The sequence below is a fragment of the Tinamus guttatus genome, unplaced genomic scaffold (genome assembly GCF_059628265.1).
Source record: "Tinamus guttatus ecotype Peru unplaced genomic scaffold, ASM5962826v1 Tinamus_guttatus_pri_ptg000155l, whole genome shotgun sequence".
In the NCBI taxonomy this organism is placed as follows: domain Eukaryota; kingdom Metazoa; phylum Chordata; class Aves; order Tinamiformes; family Tinamidae; genus Tinamus; species Tinamus guttatus.
Window position 1 is genome coordinate 7,973,050 of NW_028288689.1, and position 12,172 is coordinate 7,985,221.

At 58.8% G+C, this 12,172-nt stretch overlaps 1 protein-coding gene and 2 pseudogenes across 1 annotated transcript; all 3 read right to left on the minus strand.

The window, feature by feature from the left end:
• Positions 1–552: 552 nt before the first annotated feature.
• Positions 553–3,588, minus strand: LOC148595074 (protocadherin gamma-A12 pseudogene; annotated as a pseudogene).
• A 1,412-nt stretch (positions 3,589–5,000) lies between these two features.
• LOC148595075 (protocadherin beta-15-like) lies at positions 5,001–7,526 on the minus strand. The gene has a single exon (XM_088522724.1). It carries the CDS (start codon positions 7,524–7,526, stop codon positions 5,001–5,003), a length of 2,526 nt encoding a protein of 841 aa, XP_088378850.1.
• A 1,697-nt stretch (positions 7,527–9,223) lies between these two features.
• On the minus strand, positions 9,224–12,062 carry LOC104574113 (protocadherin gamma-B1 pseudogene; annotated as a pseudogene).
• Positions 12,063–12,172: the final 110 nt, after the last annotated feature.

The following is a 12,172-nucleotide window of genomic DNA, read 5'->3' on the forward strand; positions in this document are numbered from 1 at the left end:
GCAAGGAAGAGAAGAGTGAAAGGAGCATTATAGTGTGGGCTCCAGGACTCACCAGGAGGGCATCAGCCCCCATTTGATACCTGCCCTAAAAAAAACTACAAGATAAAAGACAGGAACATGTATCTTGCATTCACAAGAGGATTTGGTTATATTTTTAGAGCATTGTCATTTCTCTCACAAAGATCTTCCTCACCAACAAATGCTCACACTCTACTTCAGGCGGATCAAGACACAGAGTCGGCAACCGCACTACTCCAGTGCTGATTACATCCCTTTTAAACAGCTGGTATCGAAACAAAAGGGCGTGTTCTAAGAAGAGCGCTCTAATCAGTGAGCCATTAATACTCTTTAACAGGTAATACGTCTAATGAGCCGCCCGCAGAGAAAACACCGCTAAAAGCACATTTATATTTGTGAGAGTGCCGTACCGTCTTCGAAGGGAAATTTGATGGGCAAGAGAGACCTTGGAAGCAATCGCGGCCATACTCTCGGACACAGGTCTACCTCCTTTTGTTACTGCGCGGTAACCCGCTACCCGCTTTGAGACCAGCCCTAAAAGAGCTACCAGAGAGGAAAACCGGAACACGTGTCTTGCATTCACAAGAGGGCTCCGTTATATTTTTAGAGCACTGTCATTTCTCTCACAAAGATCTTCCTCACCAACAAATGCTCACACTCACGCAGGAGAGTCATCTGACCATAGGAATCATATCTTCACACGCTGCCTAAATGCCTACAGCCGCACTATCTCAGTGCTGATTACATCCCTTTTAAAGAGTTGGTATCCAAACAAAAGGGCGTGCTCTAAGTGGAGGGTGATAACATCAGTGAGCGATTGACACTCTTTAACAGGAAATACGTCTAATGAGCCGCTCACAGAGAAAACACCGCTAAAAGCACATTTACATTTCTGAGGATGCCGCAACATCTTCGAAGGGAAATTTGATGGGCAAAAGAGACCTTGGAAGCAATCGCGGCCATATCTTCGGCCACAGCTCTAGCTCCGCTTGTTACTGCGCGGGAACGCGGCAGAGAAAGCGAGGAGGAGAAAATCAGAGGAAGCAGAAACCCTCAAGAAGGACTTAAGCAATGGGGGGCGGCGGAGCAAAGGAAGAATGGGAAAGTTTCTCTGCAGGGACTCACCAGGAGGGCGTCTCCGCTGTCGCCGCGGGCTCTCGAGGGCTCTTCGGGCAGCAGCAGCGGCGCGCCTTTGTCGGGCGGCGGCGCGGCCGGGAGGGTGTTGCAGCAGCTGCCGCCCGGACAGCCGAGCTGGCTCTTGCGCGAGTCGGCGGTGAGCGAGACGTCGTGCGCGTAGGAGTGCAGGAAGGCGCGCACGCCGTCGATGCCCACGAAGTGCGAGGCCGGCACGACGCGAAAGGCCCCGCTGCCCGCGGCCAGCAGGCGGGAGCGGCGCCACTGGCGTAGGCGCAGCGCCAGCAGCGCCAGCAGGAAGGCCACCAAGAGGCAGCCCACGGCCGCCACGGCCACCACGAGCCAGCGCGTCACGCTGCCGCCCGCCTCGCCCTCGTTGTCGTCGTCCGGCGCCGCCGCGCCGCCCGCCTCCCACAACAGCTCGGCCACGCTCTCGGCCAGCACCAGCGTCAGCGTGGCCGTGGCCGACAGCGCCGGCTGCCCGTGGTCCTTCACCAGCACCACGAGGCTGTGGCGCAGCGCGTCTCGCGCCAGCGGGAAGCGCGCCGTGCGCACCTCGCCGCTGTGCAGCCCCACGCGGAACAGCCCCGGCTCCGTCGCCTTGGCCAGCTCGTACGACAGCCACGCGTTCTGCCCCGAGTCCGCGTCCACCGCCACCACCTTGGCTACCAGCGCCCCGGGCTCCGCCGAGCGCGGCGCCAGCTCCACGCCCGTCCAGCCCGCGCCCGGCGACGCCGCCGGCGGGTACAGCACCTGCGGCGCGTTGTCGTTCTCGTCCACGATCAAGAGCCGCACCGACACGTTGCTGCTCAGCGCCGGCGCGCCGCCGTCCTCCGCGCGCACCCACAGCCCCACCTCGCGCACCTCCTCGTAGTCGAACGAGCGCAGCGCGTACAGCGCGCCCGTCTCCGCGTGCACTGACACGTACGACGAGAGCGGCGCCCCGCGCACCTGCCCCTCCCACAGCCGGTACCGCACGCGCGCGTTCTCGCCCCAGTCCGCGTCCCACGCGCGCACCGTCAGCACCAGCGCGCCCTTGGCGTTGTTCTCGGGCAGCCACGCGCTGTAGCGCGCCTCCGCGAACACCGGCGCGTTGTCGTTCACGTCCAGCACGCGCAGCGGCAGCACCGCGCTGCTCCACAGCGCGGGCGACCCGCCGTCCGTCGCGCGCACCGTCACGTTGTACTCCGCCACCGCCTCGCGGTCCAGCTCCCTCGACGTCTCCACGCTGTAGTAGTTGCCCAGCGAGCTGCGCAGGCGGAACGGCAGCCCCGCGTCCAGCGAGCACCTCACCTCCCCGTTCGCCCCCGAGTCGCGGTCCTGCACGTGGAGCAGGGCCACCACCGTCCCCGACGGAGAGTCTTCCGGCACGGCGCTCAGCGAAGATGTGACTGTCAATTCGGGCGCGTTGTCATTCACATCAATCACCTCGATCGAGACTTTCGCCGTGTCGAAAAGGTCCCCGCCGTCTTTTGCCTGAACCTCCATTTCGTACGAATCACCTTCCTCGAAGTCCAGGCTCCTTGCTAGGGTGATCACTCCTGTCTCCGTGTCCAGATGGAATATTCTCGACGCTTTCAGTGAAATCTTTTGAAATAAAAATGTCACCTCTCCGTTTATTTCGTCGTCGGCATCGGCGGCACTGATCGTGAGAAGAGTGGAGCCCACGGGGACGTCCTCCCGCACGCGCACCGTGTACACTGCCTGGCTGAACACTGGCGCGTTGTCGTTCGCGTCCAGCACGACCACGTGGATTCGCGCCGTGCCCGTCCTCGCTGGATCCCCGCCGTCCGCCGCTGTCAGGACCAGGTCGTGAAACGCGTCTTCCTCGCGGTCCAGTGATTTCTCCAGCACCAGCTCGGGACGTTTCCCACCGTCCGTCCCAGTCTGCACATCCAGAGTGAAGTGTTCGTCAGCGATGAGCTCGTAGCGCTGCAGGGAATTGTCCCCGATATCTGGGTCCTGAGCCTGAGCTAGCGGATATCGCCACCCCGGGACTGCTGTCTCGCTCACTTTCACTTGCATTTCTTCCCCTTGGAAGCTGGGCGAGTTGTCGTTAATGTCTCTGATTTCCACTTCGATTGCATAAACCTTCATTTCGCCCTCCACTATCATCTCACAGCGCAGCACACACTCATCCGCGAATTCGCAGAGCTGTTCCCTGTCTATGCGTTCCGCGGTCACTAAATGGCCAGTCTTCTCATGCAGGGAAAAATACTGCTTCCTACCTCTGTGTGTGATGCGGACGCCGCGGTCGCGGAGCGCCGAGAGCTCCAGTCCCAGATCCTTGGCCACGTCGCCCACGAAGGAGCCCTTCTGCATCTCCTCGGGCACTGAGTAGCGCAGCTGCCCCCACGACACCTCCCACGCTGCCACCAAGACGCACCACAGCAGCGCCCGATCTCGCCGGGTGACGCGCTTCTCCCGCGACCACATTTCCAGTCGAGACACCGCTTTCGCCCTCCTCCTGTTCGCTCCGCTTTCCCTCACAGCAGCACAACCAGGCTCGTCCCGCGCCCTGCTCCTTCCTGCGCTCTCCTTACCGTCACTCCGGCGGTGGCGGCTCCTTTCTCTCGGGCTGGCTTCTCGTCTCGCGCTCTTTGCCTGGCGATCGGCCCCATCGTGAGCCAACAGCGACACTTGCAGCCGCAAAGAAGCACTGCAGCGCTCCAGCGCCGGCAACGCTACCCCCCCTCCCGTTTCCACACTTTCTCAGCCGCACAGACGCACCGACGGCTTACAATATGCCCAACATTTTTTATCGAGACGCAACTGGCTTTCGAAAGCCCAAGGCCACTCTCTGCAATGGGTCCACGACGGTGCTTCGTCGGTGCTCGAGCGTTTCTCAGCCACATTCCCCAGGTGCAAAGAAAAATGCCGAGCACTCTTATTTTACACCGTCCCCAAAGAGACCCTGACAATTCCGAATGTCTTTGAGCCCCTTACATTAGGTAGGCGGAGAGAAATACGTGTCCATAGCTGCCTCCGTAACCAACGTATTTTATTGTATTTTTTTTAATTGGCCTACTCTTATTCTTTTTGTGTTTATTTTTAACAAAGATGACTTAATATATTCCACATTATAATTAAAATTCCATACAATGCAAGGCTTTCGAAATATGTAGTGGTTGACAGCCTTCGATCAGACAGTGCCTTCCTAAATGGGTAGGGACAACTCAAAGCATGAGGAAAACATTGTTAAGAGACTCTACGCATGTAAAAATGAACACTGTAGAGAAAGAAGAGACGAGAAAGGCAGGGATATGGATATAAACACATAAGGAAAAAAAGAAAAATAAACAGATCCAAGTACCGCTATGCAACTTCAAATAAAATATTTTGAAGACCAAGCACACTACGGTAATACTCCCTTGAAGGGAGATCCTGGACTCAGGGAGGGAAGAGAGTAGATCTTGCAAAAGTACGCAGAGTTTCAGTCTCTCTCGTGGACGGGAGGAGGGTGAAACAGCACAGAATATCAGCCGAGAACCGCGATTTTATTTCACTACAAGCAAGGAAATTGGTTTAATGGGACGCTACGGCTCTAATTCTGCTACTCAAGCGCTTCAGAAAAGGCTACTGAGGAAAGGACGAACATTAAGGAATTAACAGCTAATAGATAAAGTCGAGGGCGATTATACATTATTTTTTCCTTTATTCTTCGGGTGGAGGCGGGCGAGGATGGTGGGTGCGCGAGGAATGGTGGGGAGGCAACAAGCTGTTGCACCGTGTTGTGAGAGGAGGGAAGTTTCCTGTCCATCACCCTCCCGCCCTGACTCACCCAAGCGAGGATCTTCCCCGCAGGTTTCGGAGGGAAGCCTTGAGCCGTGGCTGATGCTCGCGGAGCGCTAGTCTAAAGCCAGCCTGCCGAACGCCGCGGCGGGCAGCGTGTCGGGACTCTGCGGTCGCGGTTCCTCCGCGGGGGTGAGGCCGCCGGGGAAATCCTCGTCCCTGGCAACGCCGCCAACTGTGCCGCAGTGCTGCGGTGGCAGGCTGGCGAGGAGCGGCTTCAGGAACTTGAACTCGCTGCTGCCCGAGCCCGTGGTGAGGCTCACCTCGTAGCAGTAGGCGCGGGGCAGAGTCCCCGCGGCGACCGCGTCGGCCAGGCTGCTCTGCAAGTCTCCGGGGCCGTAGAGCACGGTGCCCTCCTTGAGCGCCTTCCTCTTGCACACCTTGCACGCCACGAAGGCGGCGGCGGACGCGAGGAAGAGCAGCGACACGAGGGCCAGGGAAACGATTAGATAAAGCGTGAGGGAGCCGCCGTCGTCATTATCCGCGGCCAGGCCGCTGCGCGGCATGTGCGCGTCCGAGAAGCCGTCGAGCAGCAGCGCGCCCAGCACCGCCGTGGCGGACAGCGGCGGCCGCCCGTTGTCGCGCACCAGGACCACCAGCTTCTGCTTCACGGCGTCCCTGTCGCTCAGCGGCCTCTTGAGCCGCACCTCCCCGCTTTGGCTGCCCACGGCGAAGAGCCCGGGCTCCGTTGCCTTGAGCAGTTGGTAGGAAAGCCAGGAATTCTGCCCTGAGTCGGCGTCGACCGCCACCACTTTGGTGACGAGGTAGCCCGCCTCGGCCCACGTGGGCACCAGCTCGCTGGACGGCGGCGAGCTGTCCTGCGCGGGGTGCAGCACCACGGGCGCGTTGTCGTTCTCGTCCAGCACGACGATGCGGACCGTGACGTTGGCGCTGCGTGGTGGCGAGCCCGAGTCGGACGCGCTCACCACCACCTCCAGCTGCCTCACCTGCTCGTAGTCCAGGGGACGCAGCACAAACACCTTCCCGTTCTCGGAGTTCACGGAGACGTGCGGGGCGCGCTGCGCGGAGCCGCCCACCGCCAGGGAATAGGTCACCCTCGAGTTGGGACCCTCGTCCTCATCGGCCGCGCGGACGGCGCCCACGAGTGTCGCTGCCTCGTTGTTCTCACGCACGTACATGGTGTACGACGTCTGGTTGAAGACGGGCGCGTTGTCGTTGACGTCCGAGATATCCACCGTGAAGGTGCGCGTGGTGCTGAGAGGCGGGGAGCCCGCGTCGGCCGCCGTCACGGCCAGCACGTACCGCGCCGTCTCCTCGCGGTCCAGGGCGCTCGCCGTCACCAGCTCGTAGTAGTTCTTATACGCAGCCCTCAGGGAAAAAGAGGGCTGCTCCTCGAGCCAACAGGACACCTTCCCGTTGGCGCCGGCATCGCGGTCCTTCACCACAAACAGGCCGACCACCGTGCCGGGCAATGCGCTCTCGGCCACGGGGCTCACGAAGGAGCTCACCACCAGCTCCGGCGCGTTGTCGTTCACATCCACCACCTCCACCAGCACCTTGCAGAGAGCCGACAGTCCCCCGCCGTCTGTGGCGCTCACGCTGAGCTCGTGCTTCTGCGCCGCCTCGAAATCCAGAGGCTGCGTGACACGAATTTCACCACTCCGGGCGTCGATCTCGAACGCCGAGTTGCTCTGATCCATAGTTTGAAGGAACGAGAAGGATATCTCGCCGTTAGCTCCCACATCCGCGTCAGTTGCGACCACGCGGAGAATCAGGGAGCCCTCCGGGGCATTTTCCAAAACCTGTCCATCGTATAGCTCCTGCGTGAAGACAGGAGCGTTGTCGTTTGCGTCCAGGACAATGATGCGGATCTGAGTTGTCCCGCTGCGGGGTGGAGAGCCCCCGTCAGTCGCAATCAGACTGAAACCAACCTCCGGTAGCTCCTCTCTGTCTAGTGCCTTTTCCAACACCAATTCAAGGGATTGGCTTCCCCTGCTCTGACGCCGGAAAGATACGCTGAAATACTCGTTCTCGGGAGCAATGCTGTAACCCTGCAGACTGTTGCTGCCAATATCGAGGTCCCGAGCTCCCTGCAGCGGGAAACGGGACCCCGGATCGCTCGTTTCGGGGATCTTGAAAGTCACTTGGTCCTCGGGGAAAACTGGTGAGTGGTCATTGATATCCTCTATGGCCACTTCGATGCGGAAGAACTGCAGCGGGTTGGCGAGCAGTAGCTCAAAGGAGACCGTGCAGGTGAGGGCCTGGCCGCAGAGCTCCTCCCGGTCGATCCTGTCCCTAACTGCGAGGCGGCCGGTGCTGCGCTCTAAGTGAAAGTGCTGGCGGCCGTCCTCCGACACAAGCCGGGCCTCGCGAGCCCCGAGCTGCGCCAGCTCTAGCCCCACGTCCTGCGCGACATGAGCCACCAGGGAGCCGCTCTCGCTCTCCTCGGCCACGGAGTAGCGGATGGGCTGCGAGCGAGCAAGTGGCACGGAGAGAAAGACACAGAGACAAAGCACTTGCCTTGCAGGCGCCATGCCGGGCGCGGCGGGGTCGCTGCGTCTTGCCGATCGCCGGTGCAGAGTGCGGGGAGCTGCGGGGCCGCACGCGAAGGCGGCCGCCATACGGGCGCTCCTGCTCGCCCAGGGCGCTGCGCTGAGGGCCGGCCGAGGTGTCCGGCAGCGGCTGGCGCGGAGGAGCGAGCGCTCGCCGCTCCGCTCGCCTTCCCGATCGCCGCCGCCTCCCCGCGAGAGCCGCAGCGCCGCTGAGCGCCGCCTTGGCCGACAGCACCACCCTGCGGCCCGCGCCGGGAACTGCTCCCACTGGAGCGCGGCGGAGCGCTCGTCTTCCCTGTGTCGCCGCAGCGACCCGGGCGCGGCGGCCCGACCGGCACCAAAGGGCCACGTACACACACAGGGAGTGCACGGTACCCGTTGCACGATGAGGGCGTCCCCGCATGCCAGCCTCCAACGCCGACAGAAAAGTGGAAAAGTGGATCCGCGAAAGGGAAACGGAAAAGTAAATCAGGGAATATAGAGAAGGAAGGTGAAAAGGGAAAGTGAAAGGGGGTAAACAGGAACACAGGAAGGAAGATGGAAGATGAAATAGGAAATATTAGAAGGCAATGTCTCTGAAGCAGAGTACGCTAACTCGCGGTATTTCACCCTTCGGACCGTTCAGCAAGCATCAATTCGTGCCAACGATCTGCTCTGATACAGCTAAATACCTTCCCGCAGGTGAGGACTGCCTGACACTGGAATGCAACCAATCGCAGTAGCCTCCGGAAACCCGACTCACAAGGAAGCGCAACGATGAAGACCTTCCTTAAAACGGAGGAAGGAAAGTTGTTTCTTATCAATTCTCTACACACATCGCTTGAACTATGAAGTCATAAATAGAAACCAAAGAGAGGAATTTCTCAAAAAAATTACAGCTCTTAGCATACAATAAATAGAATTTTACTGTTTTCATTCAGTTAAAAGAAAATTCCTACAACAAATGTACAAACAAAACGGAAAATAAAATAAAATGTATATAGTACTAACAAAGTCAGTTAGTCCAGCTACTCGATTGTTTTGCTGTTCCTTGCCTTAGACTTTGTAATTGATACTTTTCATCTGCAGTGTTCCTTACATTGCCTGTCATTTTTATTTCCACCCACATATCAGACACCGACGCCAACTATATTTTATTTCTCTTTCTCCTCGATATTTTTATAACACAACGCTAGTGTAGGGGTATACAATGCGATAATATATGTTTAATTCATTAAGTGCCGTAAATTAAAGCCAATGAATTCTGCAGGGTGTAGGCAGATGCATCCAGATACGACAGAAAAGGGACAGGTGCAGAATGAAAACAATTCGATTGAAAATGTTATCTCAAGCAGAGATCATCAGCTGAATGATCGACCAGATGGCCGGAGAAGAAAGATGTTTTCCTGCCGTTTTTATAGCAATCATAGAGGATATAAAGTAACATTCGAAGATACTTTCAGGAAATAAAAGGCTCAAAAGGACCCTGTGTTCCAGTTCAGAGGGGCACATGAAAGGGAATTCAGGCCCAAAATGCCGAGACTCACGAGGGCTTTCACTTCTGGAGCAGCCTTCCTCCAAAACCAGGCAGGGCAAGTACCTACTTGCACATCACGCGTCACACGGCTGCCCAAGGCACACACGCACCGCCACTCCTGCCCTTCCCGTTTCTCCAGACCCTATGTGCTCAGCGGCACGACCACACACGGCTTCGGTGCACTCAACACACTGAGAACACCAAAAAAAAAAAAAAAAAAAAAAAAAACCGCCTCACCTTGAAATCCCACTCACAAAGGGAAGACCTCAGAAGAACTCGCAAACAATGAGGATCCACCTTCGCCTTTCTTGACGTTCTCCACTTCAAGCAGCGCTACTCCTAAACACAGAGCCTCCCAAGGAGCCGAATCCCGCGTTTCCTGATGACCCGGGAGGCGCAGTCATTCACTTCCTGAAGAGAGTCACAAAAAAAACGACCAACCCTTCCCGTTGCAGCAGGCAAGTGCAAACGAAAGAGGATGCCGTGGCCACGCAGTGCCCCGGAAAGAAGAAAATGGGCATATATACGAACAAATGTATATGTTTTGAAGATAAGGAAGGGAACCAGAAAAAGATAGTGTCGTCCTAAAGAACAATTGCTGCTGAAGATCATTACAATTATAAATGAAAGAACAAGGATCAGAAGAGGATAAGGAAAGGAGCGAGGGATGATGTCATCTTACCGACCTGCAGGACGTCGGGGTCCGAGGGCAGATCTGCCGGGGTGCGGATGCTGCTGGCCGTGAGCATCGCGGGCGGGTCCCCGCCGAGAAGATCGTCGACGGCGCGGCTGGGCAGCGGCGCCGGCAGCAACGCGCACTCGGCCACGGCGCGTGCCGGCGCCACGCACAGGTTGTAGGAGTAGGGCAAGGTGCCCTCGCAGAAGTCGGCCGGGAAGGCGGGGCCGGCCACGGAGAAGCGCTCGGCGCGCAGGCAGCGCAGCACGGCGGGCGGCCCGGCGCGGCGCACCCGCGCCGCCACGGCCAGCGCCACGCTCAGCACGAACAAGGCGCAGAGCAGCGCGAGCGCCAGCACCAGGTAGAACTGCAAGTCCGACGGCGACTCGGCGCCCGCCGCCCGCTCGCTCAGCGCCGGCAGCGCCTCCTGCAAGCTCTCGGCCAGCACCACGTGCAGCGTGGCCGTGGCCGACAGCGCCGGCTGCCCGTGGTCCTTCACCGCCACCACGAGGCGCTGCCTCGCCGCGTCCCGCTCCGACACGGCCCGCGCCGTGCGCACCTCGCCGCTGTGCAGCCCCACGCGGAACAGCGCCGGCTCCGTCGCCTGCACCAGCTCGTACGACAGCCACGCGTTGCGCCCCGAGTCCGCGTCCACCGCCACCACCTTGGACACCAGGTAGCCGGCCTCGGCCGAGCGCGGCACCACCTCGAAAGGGCCCGCCACGCCGTTCGACGAGCCCGGGCCGGCTGCCGCCGGCCACAGCACCTGGGGCGCGTTGTCGTTGAGGTCCAGCACGAAGACGCGCACGGTCGCCGTGGAGCTCCGCGCCGGCGAGCCGCCGTCCTGCGCACGCACCTCCACGGCGAACTCGCGGCACTGCTCGTAGTCGAAGGGGCGCTGCGCGTACAGCGCGCCGCTCCGCGCCTCCACCGACACGTAGGGCGCCGCCGCTGCCGCCGCCTCGCCCGCGCTGCCGCCCACCAGCCAGTAGCTCACGCGTCCGTTGGCGCCCGCGTCCGCGTCGCGCGCCCGCACGCGCAGCACCGCCGCGCCCGCCAAGTTGTTCTCCGACACGTAGGCGCTGTAGGCGGCTTCCTCGAACACCGGCGCGTTGTCGTTCACGTCCGACACGGACAGCGACAGCGTCGTGCGGCTCGACAGTGACGGAGTGCCCCTGTCACTGGCAGTGATTGTGATATTGTAATGAGAATCTTTTTCTCTGTCCAAGTTATTTTGTGTTACTAATTTGTAGGAATTTTTGGAAGCTGATACTAGCCGGAAAGGCAGGTCGCTGTCGATGTAACAGCTCACTTCTCCATTGTCTGCGGAGTCCCTGTCGCGAACATTGACCACTGCTACAACTGTTCCTGGAGCCGAATCTTCGGGGATCGGATTCATGATGGGCAGGAAGGAAAGCGTTGGGGGGTTGTCGTTCACGTCTAGAATGTCTATGTGGACTTTGGCGTGGCTACTTAGCCCACCTCCGTCTTTGGCTTCAACAGTCACCTCATAATATTTCGCCTCTTCAAAATCTAATGGGCCGGTAATCTTGACGTCACCTGTTCTAGGGTCCAGACTAAGAAGCTGGCGAGCTCTGTCTCCGATATCACTGAAAGAGTAGATAATTTCTGCATTCGTACCTTCGTCACTGTCAGTAGCTTCCACCCGAAAAGCTAAGGAGCCCTCAGTCAAGTTTTCCTCCAGTCGGACTTTGTACATCTCTTTGGTGAATAGCGGGGAATTGTCGTTGGCATCAGTGACATTAATCCTTATCTGTGCTGTCCCAGATCTGACTGGATCCCCACCATCTACCGCCGTCAGTATCAAATGGTGATTCTTTTGGTTTTCTCGATCTAGCTGTTTCTCCAGGAGCAGTTCTGCCTGTTTCTTGCCGTCGGGACTCTCCTTCACTACTAAGGAAAAGAGTGGATTGGGGGTGAGGTGATAGTTTTGCAACGAGTTAGTACCAACGTCGGGGTCTCTGCCACTCGCCAGCGGGAACCTCGTTCCTGGAGGCGTGGATTCCATTATTTCTAGGTCCACAATTTCCCTGCTGAAGTGTGGCGCGTTATCATTGATATCCTCAATGGTAACGCTCACATGAAATATACTGAATGGATTTTCCGCGACCACCTCCAAACTGAGGACACAAGGCGACACGTTCCCGCAAATCTCCTCTCGGTCTATCCTCTCGTTTACACGCAGGCTTCCATTATCTTCCCTGAGAGCGAAATATCGCTTTTCGTCACCCGAAACAGTGCGGAGCTTCCTTGCGGGCAGGTCTGCCGGGTTCAGCCCCAGGTCCCGCGCCAGGGGCCCCACCACGGAGCCGCTGCCCGTTTCCTCGGGAATCGCATAGCGCAGCCGCTCCGGCGCCGCCCGGCAGCACAGCGGCAGCAATATGGCCAGCATTGCGACATGCCTGGCTGCTGACCGGCGCTGCGCTGGCAGTATGATCTCCATTCTTTGCTTTGCTGAGCGGTATTCTGCAAACGGTATGAAATTAGTCTCCCCGATCAGCT